Genomic DNA, 24,106 nt, shown 5'->3' with positions numbered 1-24,106 from the left:
GTAACAAAATTGATATATCTGCTTTATCTCCATTTTTGACAGTTTTGACCTTTTTGTACGCGATTTGAAAACTTGAATTGTCTTTTTCATTTTGTCAAATTTTTATGACAAACTGACCAATACAAATGGTCCAGCATTACTTGGAAAAAAAATCGTTACGTTGTTTCTAACACTGTTCGTTTTTTCCAGTTTTTGGGTATTCAATGCTGTTCTGACAACAACCTCATATCTCCAAAATGGTAACTTTACAGGAGAAGGAAAAACATACTTTACTCTCAGTGTAAGTCAGTGGACTTTTTTCTGTGTAATTTTGGGTCATTTCATTTGGTTCATTCATTATGAAACAGGCTTTTTCAAATTATGTCAAAACCTGAAAACCACAAAAATGGAGATATGAGGTTTTGTTCTGACAGCAGCAAATATATATATATATTACTATAGCACCAGTGATCTTTAAATACATATGTGTGAATATATATATATATATATATATATATATATATATATATATATATATATATATATATATATATATATATATGTATGTATATATATGTATATATATATATATGTTTGTGCTGATACATATATTGATTGTCCAATATATTCGATCATTAAAATCTTCGAAAGAGGTAAAATAACAGACTTTTTTTAAACCTTTTATACGACACAGTTCTGGGGGAGTTCTTCTTATTAAACCAAATGTTTGTCACGCCTGCAGCACACAGTTGTGACCTCTGCACACAAGATCAGTTTTTTTTCCATTCCATTCTTAAAAATGAAACACATTTTGAACTTTTTTATAGAATATTATTACTAAAACTTAGAACATTTAATAGTATATTCTAAAATTAAAATATTTGATAGCTGCATTACTAATGATTTGTGTCTAAACTGGCACAAAGTAATAATGTAGCAGCTAATATAACGTAATAAAGTAAAAATACATATTTTATTGTGTTTAAAGAAAATTGGTGCTTATAGTAATGTTTTTTGATTCACACACTAAATACTGTTTAGAACAAGCTGATGGTATTTGATTGATGTATGCACATTTACAATAATTAGATTTTTTGTTTTTCAGTAAGATGTAATGATGCTATTGTGCTGCGCTGTGTGTTTGTGCAGAGTAAGTTGGTGATGGAGGGCTTCCGGAGCCTGCGTGAAGGGGAGCAGGTGGAGTTTACCTTTAAGAGGTCCAGCAAAGGGCTGGAGTCGCTCAGGGTAACCGGGCCTGGCGGGGGCCCCTGCTCCGGCAGCGACCGACGGCCCAAAGGGAAGGCCCCGCCCCTCAAACGCAAACCAAAGGGAGACCGGTAAGTAAGCTGAGCATTATGGGATATGCAGTTTTACAGCAAATGAGTGCCGTGCTGCGCTGTGCCCCAGTTATAAGATTGTGTTCAGAGCGAATGTCGGTTTTTTCTCCATAAATACGTTTAGCTGTGCATGTAAGAGACACTTTAGAGGTGTTGTGTTGCTCCCTGTGGGGACTGAGAGCTGAAAGGAACTCAGTTTGAAGCTGCTTTTACATTCTGCATTATTTGAGAGAGGAAATGTAGTCCAGTCATGAAGAATTAATTATAAGCAATGTTTTGTATTTTAGCAATACTTTTTTAAGCAGGTGCTACATTCCTACATAACTTTAATTTTATAAAACAGACAGTTATTGTAAAAAATGTTGAAACAGTAACAGAATTTATTTTATACTACATGTCGTATCTGTAAAAATAATAAAGTTATTGCAGAATATTCACAAAACAGCTCACAGGTTTACAAGGTTTAAGTGTTGATGTAAATGAATGTAATTCGCAGAATGACTCAAGTTGCTAGTGTGCTTCAATTATTTGTATCCCAAATATCCCGTTTATAATAGTCTGCAAACGTTTAGGTTCCCCTGGTCAAATTAAATAATGTGTTAAAGCACATTTACATTTTATTTGCTGAATTAAATGTATTGGAAAAAAAATAAAATATAAAACAATAAAAAATAAAAATACAAAACTAAACAAAAACATAAAAATCATGCTAAAATTTGCCAAAAAAAAGAGCCAAATTTAAGCCTGTCATGATGTGGTAACTTATTCTCACTCAGAAAATCAACAGTGTAATTTATTTGGCCGGGGGTACCCAAACGCTTGTGCGACTATAAATCAAAATAGTACAGCAAAAAGAAATTTACGCATAACCGAAAATAAAAAATAAAATCTTGATGACGATTGCAATCGAAACACAGTTGTACAAAATGAATTTTCCATATTGTGCGTTATTGCGATACGAGTTTCTGTGACAAACACACATTTTCACCTGATGACAGAACAGATCAAATGACCTCATACACTCAGCGCCATACATCATATCACTGCCGGCACAAACCGTTAGAAGCCTGATGAGCGCTTCTCTGCACTGAGAATGAACCCTGTCCTTCCATGTGGAGAGCGAATAACTTAACCACTAAAATATTTATTTGTTCTTGTGTGCCTCTCTCTCTCTCTGTCTCTCTCTCTCTCTCTCTACATATATATATATAGCATATATATTCATGATGAATGAACCAAAAGAAATGACCCAAAATTGCTTGGAAAAATTTTGGTTCCACTGACTTACATTAACAGTAAAGTATGTTTTTTCCTTCTCCTGTAAAGTTACCATTTTGGAGAATTTTGTTCCGATATATGTCGATATATATATATATATATATATATATATATATATATATATATATCGACATATATCGGAACAAAATTCTCCAAAATGGTAACTTTACATATATGTGTATGTATATATATATATATATATATATATATATATATATATATATATATATATATATGTATGTAGCCTTTTTATAAAACACTGCTGTAATGCTGACTGTTTCTCAGCCTTTCAGTGCATAAAAATGTGCTTTCCTATTTCCTTTCTTTTTATTTTGCACAATAGTGAAGTGCTTTTGAAATTTTTTGATTTTGCTGTTTGCTTAAAGGAGACGTTAGTTATATTCAAAAATAGTCTGTACTTCCATCACAATTAGTCATTGGCACACTTATTAATAATTCATCGCTTCTTATATGATAATTGTAATATTGACAGCTTTATTGAACATCACATTTTGTGTCAGTACTGTACAGCCCTAATTTGTTTTATTTATCATTTACGCTGTGTACATTAATGATACTGTGAGTGCAGAGTGTGATACAGCTGTGTTGTCAGTGTTGTTTGTTTGTTTTTGCCAGATCCTTTATTTAAGATAAAATGATTTAGAGCATTAATAGTCTTGATGGCTCTTTTCGTCCCGCGGGCGCTTGCATGTTGTTGCCATGCATGTTCCGTTCAGAACTCATTGATTTGGTTGATCGTCTGGTGTCAGTTGCCATGGAGATATTGCAGAATGATTATCAATTGAATAAGGCTTTCAGGCTTTAGCATTAAAGCTGTTTTTAAGCGTGTTGGGGCTGAAGGTTTGTGCTGTGCTGTGGTGGAGTGCTGACCTATAACTTAATGATTTTAGTAGGATTAAAAAGCCAACAGAACTTATGAAATATGACACCTGATATTTTTACAAATTATTAGAAAAATATTTGTACCATGCAGTTGGTATGTTGTATACATTATATCCTCATCCTGTGAAAAATCTGAACTTTCAGATTAATGAAGCTTCTGTTATATAAATGTACATAATCTTTTGGTTAACTAAGCATACCTATCTTAAAGAGGACATCTGACCACACTAACATATATATAAAAAAAAGGCCTTCTTCAAACTACTTGACATGTTTGAAAATATACAGTTGTGTGCAAAAGTTTGGGTGCCCCTGGTCAAAAGACGTTTTCGTAGATTTTCTGAAAATAAGTGAACATGTCCTCGACAGAGACACACTACTGCACATTTTAATGCACGATTATGGCTTATTTACTGTTTATTTAGTATATGTGGCCTGTGCAAAAGTTATGGCATGTTTTATATTTTGTGTTTTCTTTTTCCAATATGATAAACTCAGCAAATAAAACTGCACTAAAATTGACACAAAATAAAAAATAAAACTTATTTAAGTTATTTCCACTAAAATGAAAAAAGCATGTAATTAAACAGGAGTGGTTTTGCAATGCACTGTACATTGTAAAGTACAATATCAGACATTACAGTTTAGTGTAGTAAATGCTAATTAATATTTTGGAATTAAGATGCAGGTCCATCAAACAAAATAACCATAATATGAACAATAAATTATGGCACACATTTCCATTCGGTCAAACAGAGTTAGAAGATGTGGTCACATCTCTGTCACACTCCATTGTGGATGCTTTCTAAACCAAATCAGTTTTAACCCTCATGTTTTATTAAGATTGGATTTACTTCCTTATTGTTTTAGATCCCAGTGACATCAGTGCTTTATATACGGCAAGCGTAAATCATATTAATAATAATTTCAAAATTATTATTTTTTTACCTTCAAATTTTTGTTTTCCTTTTTTATATAATGAACTGACATTTATTAGACTAAATGATAATGATATTTTTTTATGTTGTCTGGCCTATTCATATATAGAGGGGGTCTCTGAGACCCCACACCGTAGAAGTGTGACACTGCAAACAACAGATGTGTATAAATAATAATAATTTCAAAGTTCAAAATTTCAAAAATGCTCATTCTAACCCTAACCTTAACCTCAACCCAAAACGTAATCCTAATCTTAACCCTGGTCCTAATCCTGACCATAATGCTCTTGAGAATCACCAGATAGTTTTTTCACAGTTTGAACATCTGTAGATCATCCGTAGGCTATTCATATACAATGACCCAGAGCTGGGCGATATGGTGAAAATATCACAATACTTCGATAAATTTTCATGATGTATGATATATAACAATCTGACATGTTGGTCCAGGCCGCAAAGAGGCTGTAGTTCCATGTTAAAAGCAATTCTCTGACAAACTGAGTACAAATGACTCACGATAATGATAAATAGCGTCATATTGCCCAGCCCCATGCCGACATATCAGTTTGTTAGTGAAGCATTTTGTTTTTTCAGTGTATTTGTTGAAGTTGTGCAGAAGAGTGGGGATGCTGAGCTGCAGGAGAAGCTGAGATGATTAATTTTAGTTTGGCTGAAGCTCTTTTGTAACTTGGCACACTGAGCAGCAGCTCTGTTATTGTGTTGCTGTGCTGGTGAAGTTGTGTAGCGAGCGCTGTTGGGTAACTCAGAGACGCCCCAGAAATAAACACAGAGTGGGAGTTAAAGCTTCTCTTTTACTTTCTCTCTATTACTCACTCAGTTTCTCTCCGATGCAGTATTTGTGTGTGTGTGTGTGTGTGTGTGTGTATATGGCATATATATAATATCAGTGTGTCCCACAGGTCTGAGATGTACCTGGGGGTGGGGCAGGTCGGGGTGGTATTATAATATATGCAGAAATCTAAAGTCACATCAGTGTTCTTTAAACTTAATTGGCCAATCAGGGGGCATTTGTGGAGTAAATGAAAAAAAAATTTAAAAAACCTTTTATATTATCTTATTTTGTAATTGTAGTTGCTGGGTATGCAGTTTTTTTAATGGGACAATTGTAAATAGTAAAAATCAGACCAAATATACTTCAATAGCTGTCAAAATACTTGAGGAAAAACTGTGTGTGTATGTGTATATATATATATATATATATATATATATATATTATATATATGTGTGTGTGTGTATATATATATATATATATATATTCAGGCTACTCTCAAGTAGATTCTATGATAGCTCGCTGTGTTAAAGTGCAAAAAATACTAATAAATTCTGAAATTCATGTAAATATTTTAAATATTTTACTTTCTGTTCAAAACGTTATGCTGGTCATATAATGTTTTAATGAAAAAAAATTGAAATTAGTAAATAGTGCAAATTAGAATCGTTTTCACTAATGGTCTTATTGTACCCCACTGTTTGTAGTAACTGCTAAAGAATTATTTAGTTGTCAAATCAATATTATAATATATATTAATAGTTTGTTCTTGTATATAGGTATTTTCAGATGTTTTAATGATTTCATTTTTTGTAATTTGTTTGGTTTTAAGAATTCAATATTGTAATTATGAATTTATGACAATTTTCTGTCAAACAATCTACCTTAAAATTTCACCACTTTTTAAATACGAGACATTCTGGATGTTAATTTTATTCATAACTTTCTCAGTCATTTTAGAATTTTCTTATCATTTTTATTTACAGCTTCCTATTAATACATTTTAAGCTATGAAATTGTGAAATTGCACAGGGCTAATGTAGCAAATTGAATTGAGTATACTTCATTGAAATGTATATGAATATAAACATTAAATAGAACATAAACATGAGCATAAAATATAAAATGTGCCCTAACTTTTGCACAGAAAACATTGCATGTTTTATATTTTCTTCCCACAGTATGTTAAATTTAGCAAATAAATAGTAATTGTGCATTAAAATTAGCAGAATTGTGTTCTCTGTAGACTTAATCAACAAAACATGCATATAATAATTTAAACCTTAAGCCTTCTGTATGTAGCAGAGAGTGAAAAGTCAACATTGTCCTCCAGTTATGTTTTACTTTCAATGGAGGTTTTATGTTGTTCTTTATTCTACAGTTGTACAATTTATCCTCACATTGAAGAAGAAAGTGCACTTCCTTTAGCTCAGCAGCTTTAAATACAACTGCTAACCTTGTTAATAAATTACAGTAGAAATCTGCAGCTTTAATCCGAAGTTATTAACGAACAGTGCTGAGTGGAAATGTTCCGTTTACTCAGCTACATGTACTTCAGTACAGATTTAATGGATTTATACTTCAGGTGATTATAGTTTTACCCATTTAGTTCCGTTTTAGTCACTATCATTTAGTTACGGATTGGGTTTCATTTCATTCTGTTGTGTTGGTTCGGCTCCTAGACAGCTTTATTGTTGCTCGCGCTGGAATATGGAGAGGAATTCAAATTGAAAATCAATCGCTATAGTGGAAAAACGTGAACTGCAATGCACGCATGACATCACTGTTCCATAGTGAGATGGAGAATATGTGCTAAAATGAAAATCAATCCCTCTATTATATTGTTTTCACGTCGCTTGAGCTTTTCACGGAAAAATAATGCATGAGGATGTGCATTTTAAAAACGAAATGCTGAAATTTCCAGAATAGAATTTTATTTATTTATTCATTTATTTAAGTTGTTTATTTAACAGGGATATTACAGATAAACTGTTATACAGAATGGAGCACATGTAATGTATATAAGGAATCTAGCTTAGGCTAATTTGCAGCCCCAGTCCCTGCTTAGGCTTTTTAATAGATGAAAACAAATAACATGCATATCTATTTGTATGTTTACATATATAATCACTGCTGTCAGAAGAAAACCTCATATCTCCATTTTTGTGGTTTTGTCAGTTTTTATCATAATTTGAAAATGCCTGTTGCTCTTTACATTGTGTGTAAATTTCATGATGAATAGATCAAAAGAAATGGCTCAAAATACCTTGTAAAAAATTGTGGTTCCGTTGACTTGCATTAAAAGCAAAGTATGTTTTTTCCTTCTCCTGTAAAGTTATATATATATATATATACTTATCATCTGTATATCAGTTAGATCACTTAGAAAATGTCAAAATGTTCGCTGGTTTGTTTCTGTTTAAGCGTGTGTTTTGATTTCTGAAGGCATTATATTCCGTAACTGCATGCCTTTAACTGTAACAGATGACTGCAGTCACTTACTGCTCTCCTGGTTGTCACTCTATAATTGTCCTGCTTTGTAATAAACTGGCAAAGTATTTCTGGTTTACACACTTAATAATAAGCTTTATGAAAATTGGAAAAAAAATGACCAAAACTCATGACATTATAGTTGCTTTTTGCGAAGTTGACCCCAGACACTCGCACAGTAAGATGTGATAAAATCATGCCATACACATAAATCTGTGCAGCCTTGAGTGGAATGCAAGGTTTTATCAGTTGAAAACAGTTCAAATTAGTTTTGGTCAGTTTTTTATGTGAGCACTATATTTTATACAGTAATACAGATGTAAAGAGGGCCTGGCTATATCGCTTTCCTCACTGCAGTACTTCAAGCAGATTTTCATCACTGAAATGCAATCATAACAGTGAAAACAGTGAAATGCAGTGCACACGTGATGTTACTTTTCCATAGGGCACATGCAGAACACCTGCCAAAATAAAAGCAAAACCTCTGCTGCAGTGCTTTCACATCACTGGACCTGTCTTTTGCACTGTAGATGTGTTTGCCTCATTGAAATGCAACCAGAACAGGGGAATTCAGTGCACACGTGATGTTGCAGTTAAACTGTAACAGGCAGAAAATGAGAAGTAAGAGGTCCATTCCACTGATTTAACACTGGGAGTACTGAGCAGTGGTGAGTGATATAGTCGCGCCTTTATCACATTTCAAAGTGGATTGTATTTAATTCTGAGGTGAATTCAGCATTTTATTTTTAAAATGCTTTGTTTTTCAGTAAAGAGGTCATTTTGGTGTATATTCTGCATCTCACTATGGAAAAGTAATGTGTGCATTTCACTGTTTTCACAGTAGTGATTGATTTTCAATTTGACACAAATTTCTCTCTATATTGGAATTTTTGCATTTTATTTTAGACCAAAGGATCCAAATAGAGAGAATAGAGTCTAACGATCTTCACTTCCTGCACTCTTTAAAAAGATCGTTCTTTAAGGGTTCTTTAGTACAGAAAATGGTTCTAAATAGAAACATGAACACTCAAAAAACCCTTTGCGTGAATAAAGGGTTCTTTGCGTTGTGAAATGGTTCTTAAGATTGATGGAAAATTCTGTATAGAACGTTTTTGAAAATGGTCCTATATAACACCAAAAAGGGTTCTTCTATTGTTACGATGTCAAGCTTGTTACAATAGAAGATCTCTTTTTGATGCTATATAGAACCCTTTTTAAAAAGGTCCTGCGTAGAACCACATACAGCACATTGTTTATCAGTCTGAAGAACCCTTTCATGATGCAAAGAACCCTGTAATCATGCAAAAGGTTCTTTGCATGTTCATGGTTCTACATACAACCGTTTTCTTTACTAAGGAACCCTTGAAAAACCATGTTTTTTATGTGTTAATGCTTATAGATGCTGAGAGATGCTGGATTTACTACACTGCAGTTCTATAAGCTGCTGTTCTTAATTAGCTGCTGTTTTGTGGAACGATTTTTTTTATTTATGTTTATTGCAGACAATATTTCACCAAATTAACAGCACTTTGACTTGCATATGGGTTTGTTCAATGCTGTAAATTAGGAAATTAGGTGGAACTCTTTACAATGTGGAAGCAGTTGCAGTGGATTTAATGATTTGGAGCTGCTTGCATTAAATACTTTGTTGTAATGCTGGGTGGTATTGATACAATTCAATATCACAGATGATATTTAAGTTATTAATACAGTTATTTATCCTGTGTTTCCTGAATGCTGCTGCTCTGTGGGAACAGAATGTCCTACAAAACAGACATTGGCTTGTTTTTGTTCTTTCAAAATGCAACTAAAGGAAAGACAGTAACTGGATGGAAAGCACATTTCCATACACTTTTAAAAATGATGGTTCTTTAAGGGTTCTTTGGTAAAGAAAATGGTTCTGTGAAGAAGCATGAACACTTAAAAACCCTTTGGGTGATTAAAGTGTTCTTTGCATCATGAAAGGGTTCTTCAGAATGTGCTTTAGATGGTTCTACATGGCACCCAAAAGGGTTCTTCTGTTGTTATAATGTCAAGCTTATAACAATAAATGAACCCTTTTGGGTGCTGTATAGAACCCTGTTCAAAAAGGTTCTATATAGATCTAGAGCACATTCTCCTTCAGTCTGAAGAACACTTTTATGACACAAAGGGTTCTTTGAGTGTTCATGGGTTTTTATAGAACCATTTTCTCACTAAAGAACCCTTAAAGAAACATCTCTTTTAGGAGTGTAGAGAAAGAAATGTTCTGTTTATTTCACCTCTATTCATTTTGAAATGTTCTTTAAAACAATCTGAAGCACCCAGAAAATGAGAGACGCTGCAGTTGCAGTCGTTTGCAAAAGTTTGGGCGCCCCTGGTCAAATACTTTCATTGTTTTGTTGATTTTCTAAGTGAAAACAAGTCAAAACGTTCTCTACAGAGAACACGCTTCTGCGCAGTTTAATACACAAATTACTGTTTATTTGCTGAATTGAACATGAAAAATTAATATCAAAATTCAGCCTGTGCTAAAGTGATGGCATATTTTATATTTTATGTTTTTCCAGTATGTTAAACTTGGCAAATGAATAGAAATTGTGCACTAAAAATGTCAGAAAAATGTGTTCTCTAGAAAGGATGTCAGCAGAACATGAAATTTGAATAGCAGTGTTCAAACTGTAACTACGTTTTTGTTATCCATTATCAGTGTGACACCAATGATATAAACAGTATATTGCCCAGCACTACTCAACAGTATCTGCCCCGAGAGCAGTAAAGAGGCTGATATAGATGCGGTTAAGGTGGAGACAGCAGTCTCGGATCAGTCCTGTATCGCAGCGCGCGAATGTGGCCGATCAGCTGCAGAGTTTATCCTGCACTGCCACCTACAGGATTCAGGCTCTCATAGATGTGCTCTGCACATAGAGCTTAGTCTGCACTGAAGCTGAGCTTCAGACTTCAGTCATCACAGAATTATCAGTTAAAGTGATGCGGTTGGCTCGGCTGTCACGTTCTGGTTCAGTCTAGATATGCAAATGTAAAATGTATCAGTAATTATGTGATGAAATTTAACACGTAGGTTATGTTGAGGTTGGCTTTGCTTCTTTGTTGTTTGGGCTTTGGTGACTTCAAAATTCAGTATGTTTTTCCTCTAACTTGTTTCTTCCTTTAATCTAATAAAAACACAGTGAACAAAAATGACTGAAGTTTTGGCAGTAAAGTGCAGCATCGTATGCCAAAGTTTGAACATGACGTTGATTTAGTAAGTGAAAATAAGTTAACACACCCTCTACAGAGAACACTTTTTTTCTGCACATTTTAAGGTAAACAGCATCTGTTTATTTGAGGTGCTTAACGTATCAGAAAATGATAAAACACAAAATATAAAATGTGCCATGACTTTTGCACAAGCTGCATTTTCTATATTTCCTTTTTCCAGTTTGCTGAATTCTACAAATAAAAAGTTATTATGTATTAAAATGTATTCAGAACATTTGACCAGAGGTGCCGAAACTTTTGCATACAACCATAGACGTGGGCATCTGGGGATGTTGAAATCTGAAATGACCATTTAAACCTAATTTGAATAAATAATGAAGTATTTTATGCTTTATATGTTGCATGCTGTACATATAGAATGTGTAGAATGTATAGACAGAAACTAATTTTATCTGTTAGATTTGTTGTTATATATAGATTGTTGTTGTTGTTGTTGTTGTTGTTAAAGCTGGTCTACAGGTCCCCCAGCATGAGTTTTTGTTAGATGAACCCAATGAAACCATAAACTCATTTCCAGAAATAAACAAATTCTAGTAAAGAAATAAACAAGGTGAAGCAAAAAAATAACAATATAAATAAAATAATCATAAAAAAAAAGAGATAAAATTAACAAAAAGGCAAATAAACAAATACAAGAGTCTGAGTGTTCAAGATCATAAGTAATACATTATTTTTTATATTATTGTGTTCATTTTTTTGGAAAAATATATCAATTTATGCAAATGTTAAGTTCTCATCTGGAATATTTTGGAAAAAATATGAAAAAAAACAATTGCATAAATTGAGAAAATGTTTTCAAAAATGTAATAAAAAGGTGGAATTAACACTTGAAATTAAATTAAAAGCTTTGCTGGATTCTGTACGGTTCTTACAGATGAATGTTAAAAATAAATAATGCTATTGCTGTATATATTGATTGATATATTCTTTTGTGTGACATCATCTGCATTTCCTCTTTCTTTCTGGGCCTCCTGTCCAATGAAACATTTGTTTTCACTGTGGTGTTTAAAATAACATTTTTATATATATTTTTTGAGAAGGAATTGATTATCTTTAATTTGGTGTATAATGTATTTGTGTATAATACATTTTTATTAATTAAAAAAAACAGCTAATGGTGACAAGGTTTAATTCAGCCACTTAAATTAATGTGGTCATGAAGACTTCATTGTTATGCATGAACATTTCATAAATTCATAAATAAATAAACTAATACCTCATCAATGTTAAACTAAAGAAACAGATTTTTCTCTATTTTACATTCCACCATCTTCATCAGGTCAGATCCTGTAATTTTCTGTGAGTTGCTATAATTTTATGACTGTGTGGCTTTTATTGAAACATAATAACAATAATAATGAAAATAATAATACAGTAACAGGGCTGACAGGGTTTGAGAGCACAAATAAATTATTATTGTACTAAATTCTCAAATGCTGCTGAAATTTTTTATGGCAAAACAGGTCAATTTAATGTATTGATAAACAGTGAGATGTTCTGATTAGATTAAAAATGTTTCTAGAAATTTGCCACCAAAAATTACATAATACATAAAGAACAAATCACAAATCATTGAAATAATGAACAAATCAGTGATCATCGGTGTGAATGATCTCCAGTGCATTTATAAAAAAATAGTTTTTTTTTACCTTAAATTGTGAAAAACAATCCTTCATAATTTGAAAAAGTTGCACAGTTTTACCTGTTAAACTGCTGAAGTGACATAAGGGTCACAAGTTGTCCTGTTTTGGTGAAATAACCCAAAAACTTCCCAGCTTTGATCATTTGAACCTTGTTCATTCATATGCTTCGTATCTTTGAACAGAGTTTATCAGTGGATTTTCAAATTAGCATGAAATGAGACTAAAGCAGATCTTTATTACTCTTTCTATGGCTCATATACAGTACGGGCGTGTGTGTATATACTGGCCTGTGTTGTGTATACGTATGAGATGCTCCCATGAGGCGTTTTTGGACAGACGCAGGCTGTGCTGTATGGCGAAATCTGATTGTCTATATTTAGAACTGGCTAATGTGGTCTCCAGCCCACTCGTTACTGCGCACCGTGGCAACCACAGGCTCCCTAGTAACGCTGACGACAGAATTCACACCATACTGATTTCAAGCACTCGACCATTTCAGGCTCGGAATAAGAGATTCTGCTCCTCCTTGTGCATATGATCATTTTTAAAGGGCTCATTTCCTGCAGTTCATCCATGAGGCTCGCTTTCCTTGTGTGGGTTTGTGTACCATCAGATCTGTCTTTATCTCTTAGAACTAAACAGGCTGTTTTAGTTACTGATATACAGTCGTATGCAAAAGTTTGTGCACCCCTGGACCGATTTTCTACGGGAAAATAAGTGAAAATATTCTTTATGGAAAACAAACTATTTGCTGAGCTCAATGTATTTCGAAAAAACAAACATATAAAATATGCTGTATCTTTTGCACATAACATTTTATATTGTTGTGTTTTAATATGTTAAATACGTCAAATTAAACAGTAACTGTGCATTCAAATCTGCCGAAACGAGTCCTCTATAGAGGAGGTGTGAACTTATTTTTGCATAAAAAGTCAACAAAAACATTTGACCAGGGGTGCCCAAACATTTGCATATGACTGTATGTAAATGAGCTCTGTTCTGATTGGCTGCCCTGTAATGTGCCTCATCTGAAAAGCAGTCTTTGCTGAAACCCTCCTTATAACTTCAACATAAATGGGGCGGGGCTAAACTGATGTAGGCTGAGTATATGCAAGTATGTCGTGACATCACAAAACCACAATTCAACATTGGCTGTATTTGCAGCTTAGCTTCCATATATGGACTGTATGGACTGACTTGAGTGAAATTTATATAGTACATCAAACTCGATTTAGTTTTCAGTGAGTGGACCCTTTAATAAAACATGAATGGTCAAAACTGGACCCCAGATCACTTGACCAGATAACTTTAGATTATTTAGAGATATAACCGGTGATGTATTCGAAAGGCTCGACAGACAGAAGTAGCTTTACAGCTGTGAATGGAACAAACCGGCTAACCACAGGCCTCAGTTCTAAACTGATGGAGCATGTTTAACTGTAAACAGTGTCACAGCAAAGCTAAAGCAAGATTTTGAGTTTTGTCCTCCACTGCAGGCTTGTTCTGAGCCCTGATGATGCCTAGCTGAAAGGTATCACAGACACACATACTCTTTCTGCCGGTCATGCTTAAGATCCACTGTGTTTTACTGCCCTCTGCTGGATGCACGGCTCAATTACAGTGGTTAGAAACTCACTTTCCCTCAACAGCAGTGAGAAATAAGTGTTCTGTTTATTTATGAAATAGATTTATAGCCTGATTTATACTTGTATATATTCTTCTCCAGCACATTTGTGCTGTTCTGAAACTGAAATTGCAATGACTTCAGCACATTCGGTGTAAATCGAACTTCTCAAAGGGGAATTCCACATATTTTTCAAAATTTCATCAGACATCCCCTCTAAAAGCTCCCTCACATAAAGTTATTACATGAAATGGTTATGAATTCACCGCCTGATGACTGAGACGTTATTTTACAGCAGTAGTTCAACAGTAATCCTTTTGTTTTTTTGAAAGAGATCTGCAGGGATCTTTTTCCACACCTCACAAGTTCGGACTTAGAAGTGGGTTGCATGTTCTGCTTCTCAGCATCCAAGTATTCTGGTGTTATGAAGAGTTTTTAGTGTCAAAAACACACCCTTTCACTTCTACCCCTTTAGTTTTAAAGGGCCCATATCATGGAAGAACTAATTTTCCTTGCTTCTTTACATAAATGAGGTTTGAAGTGTAACAGCCCTTTTGAATTAGTAGTTTCTGTGATGTCATGAGAAGCAACTCATTTACATTTATCCAACTAATCCAGTCTACAGCAGTTTAGCCCCGCCCATTCATATTGAAGTTTTAGGTAGTGTTCCAGCTCTGAGTGCTTTTTAATTGAGGTGTAAGAGATCATTTATCTGATCAGTCCATCACGAAAAACCCTGTTTGACTATAAGGTTGGAAAAAGATCATGTAAAATGAATTATGACCCCACACATATATAACAAGTGGACCTCAGTGGGGAAAAAATAGTGTGTAAGATGTGGACCCTTTAAGCTATTTTCTTCACTGCTTAAGTGTTTTGCGCAGTACTGTATGGACCGTTCTACTGAATTAGTTCACACTGTGGTCCCATAGTAAAAACTGTTTAAAAACAATTAAGTATTCAGATCTTAGATACTAACGAGGATGATCAATTTCAAAGTCCAAGACATAAATTTAGATAAAAATAAGTTAAATGTATACAAAGTCATACTTTATAGGGTGCTTTCTGTTGGGAGGTGACTGTTCCTGAACCCTAACCCCTAAATTTACACTTGTGGAAATAACATTTTTTAGTATTTTTTTTTTCCAATGTTGTTTTTTAAAGATATTTAAACAAACAAAAATAAAAACTTTATTCAAAAAATGCTGTCCCACGTTTTCGTGTCACTGCCAAAATGCAGAGTTTCAGTCTGTGGGCGGAGCCTTATTTTAGCCACACCCTTGAATTTTAGAGCAGGAAGTGAGGCTGTATCCCTGTCCCTCATGGCCACATGGTGAGCAGTTAGATCCCATTGTTTTGAGGTAGATCAATCCCAAAGTCTGAAAATCAGTGTGGAACATTAAGAATTGTCACTACTGAAACACAGATTTTCTGTAATTAAGTTAAATTGAAGTTTAATTAAACTTTTTTTGTGTGTTTAATGAAAATATTATGATTTTATGTGTGTACAGCTGTTCAAAACTGTGACTGCTAGTCAAGTACTGGCTGGCGCCTTTGAGTTCTGCTCAAAATGAGCTAAAATTGTCACTTCTGAAACATTTCGTAAAGTTTCAGATCGTTTTAATAGTGATGAAATGGAATGTTCATTTGTTTTAATGAAATAAACGAAATTAAGGTTAAAGAGTCACTCGAAGAAAGCAGATTTTAGTTTAAAGTCCAAGTCAGTTAAAAGTCTGAAATGTGTTTTGAAATCCATGTAGGTTGAGAATTCCTTTAAGTTGTGGCTAACGCATTGTTTTCCCCTCTCTCTCTCTCTCTCTCTCTCTCTCTCTCTCTCTCTTTCATTCTGTCTCTCTCTCTCTGTCTCTGTAGGTGTTATAACTGTGGAGGCCTGGACCACCATGCTAAAGAGTGTGGCCTGCCACCTCAGCCAAAGAAATGCCACTACTGTCAGAGTGTAATGCACATGGTGGCCCAGTGTCCCCACAAGGGGGCGCTGTCACCCTCCACTTCTCAGGACCCCCACCTCTCCTCCGCGGCCTCCACGCAGTCGCAGGAGGAGAGCAGCCGCTCGGGCTCGTCCCCCCGCGAGGGCCCGTCGTCCTCTCCGGAGGAAGCGTATCAGCGTGGCGCTCACGGCCAGCGATGGAGGAAAACTCGAGATTGACTGCAAGCTCACCTCTGAACTTTCTGACCTTTCACCTCATTCTGAGTGAGCCTGGATCCAGCACCGTCTACCTCACGCGCTCGAGTAACAGGGGAGGTCCTCTCTTCCCGCGCAGCTACGGCAACGGTCCTCGCACCCGTGTGTGTGCGTGTGTGTGTGTGTCTGTGTGTTTGACACCTTGACTTGCCCTCTATGCAACTACGGCACAGGTTAACGGGGGGTAACTGAGGTGGGGTGCGTGTGTCCGTGAGTGTGTGGAATTTTTCTCAACTCGTCAAAAGAAGTTCGAACAGTCAAGACCGACGTCAGAGGAGCAAGTGAATGTGAATCTGAGTTATAGTCTTTATCTTTACTCAGCTAATTAATCAGCCCGTTCGTATCACAAAGCTTTACAAAGGTACACAAAATACTGTTTTTTTTTCTTTTTTTATGCGTCAACATTCCTTCACCTCGTAAAGCATTCCGTTTAGTTTCGACTTAAAAAGTTCAGCAAGCCAGTAAGCAGCCAGACGCTCAGGAGCTTTGACCAGTAGATGGCCAATGCTAATGTCTGTCACAGCAACCAATCAAAAAAACCCAAAAACCCTACACTGAAACATGCAGTACTGTTCAGAAGTCAGAGGCCACTCTTTGTTTATTTAATAAGGACAAGATATTCATATTTCAGCATCAGGAAAAAAATAAAATGCATATTTAACAGCAACTAAATATCATAGCAGTTTTTCTGAATTTAATGTGTCCACTTTTTACATTCCCACTTTCAGTTTTTCAAAGAAATCTGCAGGGAAATATTTCCACATGCCCAAAGATCAGTCTTAGAAGATGGTCGCATTTTCTGCTAATAATCCCAAATACAAATGTAGACTCATCAGCACAATAAAGCCTGTTTAGGGATTGTTGTGCTTTTATTTTTGTTTGACTTTCCCCTCCTTTCATTCAGGTGGATTATTTTATATGTAATCTCCTCACCTGAAAAATGAATATGTTGTGCTTCAGTGGCTCTTTTGACTGGAAGTTAAATAACTCGAGGGTGGTCTCTGACCGCACAGCACTGCAGGCCTGTAGTGCACAGTGAGACAAAAAACTGTTTACTCCTGGCATTTCCATGTGTCTCTCGTGGCCACTTAAGATCAGATTTTATGACTGGAGGAAGGGTACGGTGCACATTTACCACGTCTTTCTCTCAAAAGTGACCAGCAAAACTTTGTGTAAATGTACAAGCTGTCACAAACATTTCGATCACATGGGCTGCTAAATGAGAGAGAAGAGAGAAGCTACACAGCTGCGTTCATCTCTGTTATTATGATGGCGCAGTTAATTAGCGTATCGATCCTTAGCCTCTCGGGGCCAGAAGTCATCTCTTAACGAAAGTGCATGTCTGAGGACAACATGTTAAAGTTACGGTGCTGGATTGTGGAGAAATCCGTTGTTAACCTCTCTAAAACCCTCCCACAAATTCCTCTAGTTTGTAATTTAATGTCTGGAGGACAATTAATAACACAAGCAAAACAACCTAGTTAGCGAAGCGCTATCGTTAGCTAATAGAACTGTTTTAGTGTGTGTAGTTTGTGCTCTGAATGCGTGAGACACATCTACATGCTTAATTGGACTTTTTTTTGGGTGGGACTTTTTTCAGCCATGCTAACTTGTGTACATCTATGAGGTAACGATTGGCTTTTTGCAATGTTGACAACAACAATGGCGCACCATTAAAAGTGCACCACTTCTTTGAGCTCCATCGTTATGAGGCGTTGGATTGGTTTAGAAATTTCACACTGAGGCTGTTTCCACCATAAAAGCCCAGCCTGCAATTTTTACAGCGAATTTTTTACAAGTGAAATTATTTTCAATTTGCTGTGATAAATGACTGAAATTTCATTCTTCCAGAGCGAAGAAAATTTTCATGGAATTCAACTTTGGTGCGGATTCACGTCTTCAACCAGCAGTGCTACTGCTTTGGCTGTGAGAGGGCCCCCTCATATAAATAGCTCCCTAAATGGCGGAAATGCTAATTTTAGCAGTGTTTAGCCACAAAGCTTCAAATATTTTTTCCCCACTGACTGTAAATAAACAGATAGAGGAGAGACTAAACACAGCGCAATACACAGACAGTTCTACGGCTGTGTTATTGTCTTTACTTCTGTGGTTTTCTGTTTGTTTTAGATGGTTTTAGTTAGCCAGCTTGCTAACTGTGATGTTAGCTCAGTGGCTAACTGCAGCTGAACACTAAACAGGCTCTGTCTACACGTTTTTGCTACAGATCAGTGTGCAGCACTCAGCGCATGTGATTATCACATAGATATCTGATGTAATTATGTTGTTTTCACTGCCTCTGGCTGGCGAGTTAGCAAGCTTGCTAACTGCTGTGTTAGCTCTTTGGCTAACAGCAGCTGAATACAAGTCTCTCTACTGCCGCCAAACATTTTTGTGGTACAGTTCAGTAAGTAGGACTATACTCTGATGGGTATGTAATTGTTTGATATAATTATGCTCAATTTTTCATGTTCTGTTTATGCTTAGTGAGTTAGCTAGCTTGCTAACTGCACAAACCTGGGGGATTGTTTTTTATTGTTTGTTTCACAGTCCAACACATACTGCGAACGTCGAGTGTGACTGCAGCTCATTAAGTCTACGTTTTCCGCCCACGTTTAGCCCAAAATTTCTAATAGTTGTCCTCAGACATTCTTGTTATCTAGCCCCCTGAGGCTAGGTGGTCCTTCGCGTGCTGTAGCGCTCATGCTACAAATGTTACATGGTCATATACGTCCCTGACCTCCTCCTCCGAAGATGGTGTGAATGATTTTATCACAACGTGTCCTGGAGACACGGTACTTAGCGCTCGGACCACCCAAGACACATGTAAATGCCAAGTGTGAACGTGGCCATGGTGGGCAGTTGTGTGTGCGTGTATGTGTGTGTGTAGGTGGATGGTAATCTTGTGTGCAGAAGGTCAGGGAAGTGTCCTTGATATTGAAGACCGTTGGCTATCTGATCTTACTCTGAGCTCAATACTAGCCTTATGTTCAGAAGTAGACTAACATATGACGTCTACAGACGTTTCAAGACTAAAACATTTACTTATATTTAAAGGCATTATATCTATAGTATAGATTTCAGTTGTTTCTTACTTAGTAACTGACAATACCACAGTTAAAAATGATAATATAAGGCATTAATATATGTGTTTTTTTAAGATTTTATGGAAGTTTTAAGTATATGAAAACTGAATATGTAGGTAGTTGAAGGCATTGTACAGCGCTAAAAGTTCTTTTTTATTATCAAGTAGTCACACAAACCACATCATACCTCCCCATAACATCACACACTCTGCCTTTTCATCTCAGTCCACTCACTGACTCCTCTTTCACATCCTCTCATCCTAATCCTAATAAGCGACGGCTAATTGCTGCCTGTGAACAAACAGACCAAGCATGCTAATGTGGCTAACAAAGTAAGGAAGGTCGGCAGGCATCTGTTAGCATGATTTCGTTTGGATTCAGTTTTATTGGCATTAGCTTTTCTGACTGGGTTATTCTTTTACAAGTGACACAAATTTGCATTCTAATCACTAAACAGACTGTAAGATCGAGCCTTAAAGGGAAATTCTACACATTTCTCAAAAGTTCTGCATAATTCAGAGCTTGAGATTGAGTGGTGAGAACTGGTCCATTCTAGAGAAACATTCTATGTGTCTGCAAAATATAAATAATATAGACAAATATAGACATTTTATTTACTATCCAAAACCGCCAGTGAACCTACATGTCTTCTAAATTTACATACATAATGTTGATGATGGTGAATAGTCACAAATCTGAAATATAAGTTTTATTCAGGCACTATTTTGCCTCACAGTGCCCTGCAAGTACCTCTCCACCATGAATTGGTTAAAAAAAACATTATAGGCCAAAACCTTCTCAAGTGTTTCATAAAACAGTGTATCACGCATCACGCCACGACTTCATAACCATTTTGTGGAATAACTTTCTGTGAGGGAGCGTTTAACTTCAGACGTCTGGTTCCTATCACCCCCACTGTGAACAGTTCTAATTTAGTAAGTTTCTCTTGAACGGAGCATTTCACACCAAACCACTCTGAATGGCTTTGTTACAACTTTGTGGTTAAATCATACAGAAATTTTGAAAAATTGTTGGAATTCCCCTTTAATGTCATTAAAGTAGTAGTCCTTTTAGTTCTAATAGTTCTTTTTCCAGAATATTGGAACACATACGGTTGCTTTAATGTTTCTGAGGCTTTATTTAGCTTACATTGGAAGTTAACTGCCATAAATGAGGCCTCAAAAAATCCTTTCAAATATGCTGAGATCTGATAGCTCAATAAGAGCTCATCCAAAACATATTCAGTTATTTTATACCACTTTGATTGGGTTTAGCAGGACTCCAGCATACCTCCTTACGTCTGCCAATGCACTGTTCATGGATCTGTTCTTTTGCGGTAACCAAGAAAGCAACCATTCCCTGATTACAGATAAGCGGTGACCATTTCTGACCAGATTTTTTTCTGGATCAGTATCAATGCCGTAAATTGGCAATTTGGCAACAGATTTATTGGATGTTTTAAAGCTTAATGCTGTCAGGACAGTATCTCCAGAATTTAAGAAAAACATTCTTAAAATGTAACACAACTCGTAAAATTGTATTCATGCATTGTGAACAGCAGCTTGCAAGGTCGAAAAACAAGATCCCAACAGCAATGATATATACAAGTTTGGTCACCCCTGGTCAAATGATGTTTGTATTGATTTTCTAAGAGAAAATAATTGAACACATATTCTACAGAGAACACACTTCTGCACATTTTACTGCACAGTTTATTAGAAAACAACCTTTTTTTTGACTGTTTTTTTGCATACAACTGTAGCTTTCAGCTACCTGTTGAATGGTTGAACATTTCAGTTTGTGATCTGTTGTCATGACTGAAGTTTTTATTCTCTTTAAAGCCAACGTTTAATCTAGCAGTGTCAGGAAAACAGACTGGGAAGGTGAAGTGACACCGTCTTCAGGATGAAAGACGATGTAAATGAACAATCATAGAAAAACACAGCTGATTATACCTTTATATGTCTCGAGTGAGTCCTCCAGTGAAGTCTTTGCCTGTGGTATCTCAGAAATGAAGTAGCTGTTAGAGTACAGTAACCAAACGTTGTCCATATTGTCGCCTGCTGTGTCTTTAAGCATAACAGACTGAGAGGAATCCTCAAACTTTTTAAAAGGATCACTAAGTCTGTAAACACATCGGCTTGTCAGTAGAGGAGTATCTGCTTTGGGAGTGTGTGGTTGTGTGTGTGTGTGTGTGTGTGTGTGTGTGTGTGTGTGTGTTTGCGTATTTTTCACACAGAGTTCTACGAAGAGAGAGAAAGACAGGGTGAGCGTGCTGCTTCTCAAAATGACTTGAACTGGCACAAAGCTTCCGTTAAAAGGTCTGTAAACGTGACGACTCTTCTCTGACCGTATTGAATGTGAAAAAGAAAAAAAAGAACTTAACTTAAAGCGACCATACACAGCTGTTCCTGACCGGTTGCTTGACAAACTTTTTTTTTTTTTAAAACTTGTGTGTCGACAAATCAAACAGTCGTGTTATGTATATGTGTCGTTGTCGGGACAAAACGTCATATCTCCAAAATGAAAACTTCACAGGAGAAAAAAATCACATTAACTTTGAATAGAAGTGAATGGAAACGACTTTTTTTATCATGAAATTTTAACACAAAATAAAAGGCAGCTGGCATATTCAAATTACGTAAAAAAAAAAATGGAGATACAAAGTTTTGTCCCAACAGTGACTATATATATAAATGTATGCTGGAGGGTTTTAAAGCAGATGAGCAACTCTATTTTGGTATAGATGTATATACCAAAGACGGTGGCTGTACTGAAGGCATTAGAAGTGTGGAACTTTACTCGATATTAATCTGCCCCACTGAAACTGAGTGGTGGGATCGCTCTTAAGGTTCAACGTTGATGTGGAATGCAGCTTTTCCTTCGACCGTGCGCGTTTATGTGCCCGCGCGTTGTTCTTAATCGATCAAATGCACAAAAAACTACAATCTGAGAGAAAGACAACTGGCAGAAAACTGGCATAGCACAGACCAATACCTGGCGTACCACTTTGTATGGCGTATTTTTCTACATTTTTACCCACAAATCCTCTCAGGATGAACTTCTCTCAGGGAATGAAGCAAATAAATAAACTGATGTTATTCTTTTGGGAAGAATTCACCATTTCCTCAGCAGAGCTCTTATCGACTGTTGATTTTACACACATACTCATGTACTGATATATTTAGGAACTACCTCTTTGAGTTATACATAGTCATGCATTTTTTTGTTTTGTTTTATTTTGAAGTCTTCTTTGTATTTTGTTTTCTAGATGTGTTTTATGGATGTTTTATTTTTACAGTAATACTTTTTGAATTTTTTGTTTACAGCAAAAGCCTACCTCATTTTCTCTGTTCATCTCTGGCTCAGACTTGTTTGGCCTGCTCGGCTGATGTGGGATCAGTGTGGAAGTTTAATTCCTATTTTGGAGAAAAAGTGGGGCAGGAAAAAAAAAACTGACCAGGCCAGGGTGGGAGAAAAATAAACAATAAATAATAAACAGCCAAAGCTAGGGCTGCACGATACGAACACTGCATCATATCACGATGATATTGGGACTGCAGTATACCGCGTGATTAGAGCTCGACTGATAGATCTGCATGACTTGCAGTATCATCGGTATTTGCAAAATACTATTTGCGATAATTACTGATAGCATCATACTAAGCATAACAAAAACTTTTAAATTATCCCAAACTGACCTTTAGCATGAGACTAACATCTCATACCGGTATTTAAAAACTGATGAACTGATGAGATAATTTACAGAAACCAAATTACGAGTAACTCCGCCCCCAGTGCTATAATATTCATATTACATAAGACTTTAAAATTCTTTTTTTAAGAAACATGTATGTATATATCTTCAGTACTAATCATGCTTTCAGTTATTGGAAATTGAAGCCCCTTTTAAATTGGTATTGGCCACAAAATTGCCATTTCGGTCAGGCCCTAATATGAACACGTATGACAAGAACATTGGTACATATTGTAATCAGTTGAAATCGAGTATTCATGGTTCAAGACTAGCCTGCATTCTTTTTTTCGATCAAAGTGACTTACATTTGCTTGGATCTCATCCCCTAGTTCAGGGGTCGGCAAACCAAATGTTAAGAAGAGCCATTTTGTCCTTTCAACAAAAATCAAACCACCTTGGGAGCCACAACATTTTATGTCCATTTTACCATCTTGGCTGTAAATGTGTCTCAGTATGTGCTGATGTCCTAGTATGGGCTAAAAATGATTATATAAACATAAACACCGACTTACTTTGCTCTGCTTTAGGTTTAAGCTCAGCTGTAAGCCGCTTGTCTCGCATCTCCGGCAGGAAACTTTTCCAAAAGTAGAACAGTTTCTTGTAAAATATCGTTCCTTGTCCTCTTTACGAGGCTGGAGTCAGTTTCTCATTCTCCAGCTTCTTGTTCAAATTTTCCCATTCCACCTTAAATGGTGCTGAGGTGCCAGAATGGAACTGCGGCACCATTTAAGGTGGAACGGGAGAATTCGAACAAGAAGCTGCCGAATGATCCTCACGACTTTTTAGTTTCTCGTTGCAGATTAAATGTATCAGGAAACCA

At 35.9% G+C, this 24,106-nt stretch overlaps 1 protein-coding gene across 1 annotated transcript in view; it reads left to right on the top strand.

Annotated features, from left to right (window-relative positions):
- lin28b (lin-28 homolog B (C. elegans)) overlaps window positions 1-16,410 on the top strand; it is a 46,822-nt gene extending 30,412 nt beyond the window's left edge. Inside the window, exons 3-4 of the mRNA XM_036581153.1 lie at window positions 1,129-1,316; window positions 16,116-16,410. Of these exons, the coding sequence (XP_036437046.1) occupies window positions 1,129-1,316; window positions 16,116-16,410 (483 nt within the window). The remainder of the gene's footprint in view (window positions 1-1,128; window positions 1,317-16,115) is intronic.
- The last annotated feature ends 7,696 nt before the right edge of the window (window positions 16,411-24,106 follow it).

Source organism: Colossoma macropomum, unplaced genomic scaffold (genome assembly GCF_904425465.1).
Source record: "Colossoma macropomum unplaced genomic scaffold, Colossoma_macropomum, whole genome shotgun sequence".
Classification (NCBI taxonomy): domain Eukaryota; kingdom Metazoa; phylum Chordata; class Actinopteri; order Characiformes; family Serrasalmidae; genus Colossoma; species Colossoma macropomum.
This window is presented reverse-complemented; position numbering and strand designations above follow the sequence as displayed.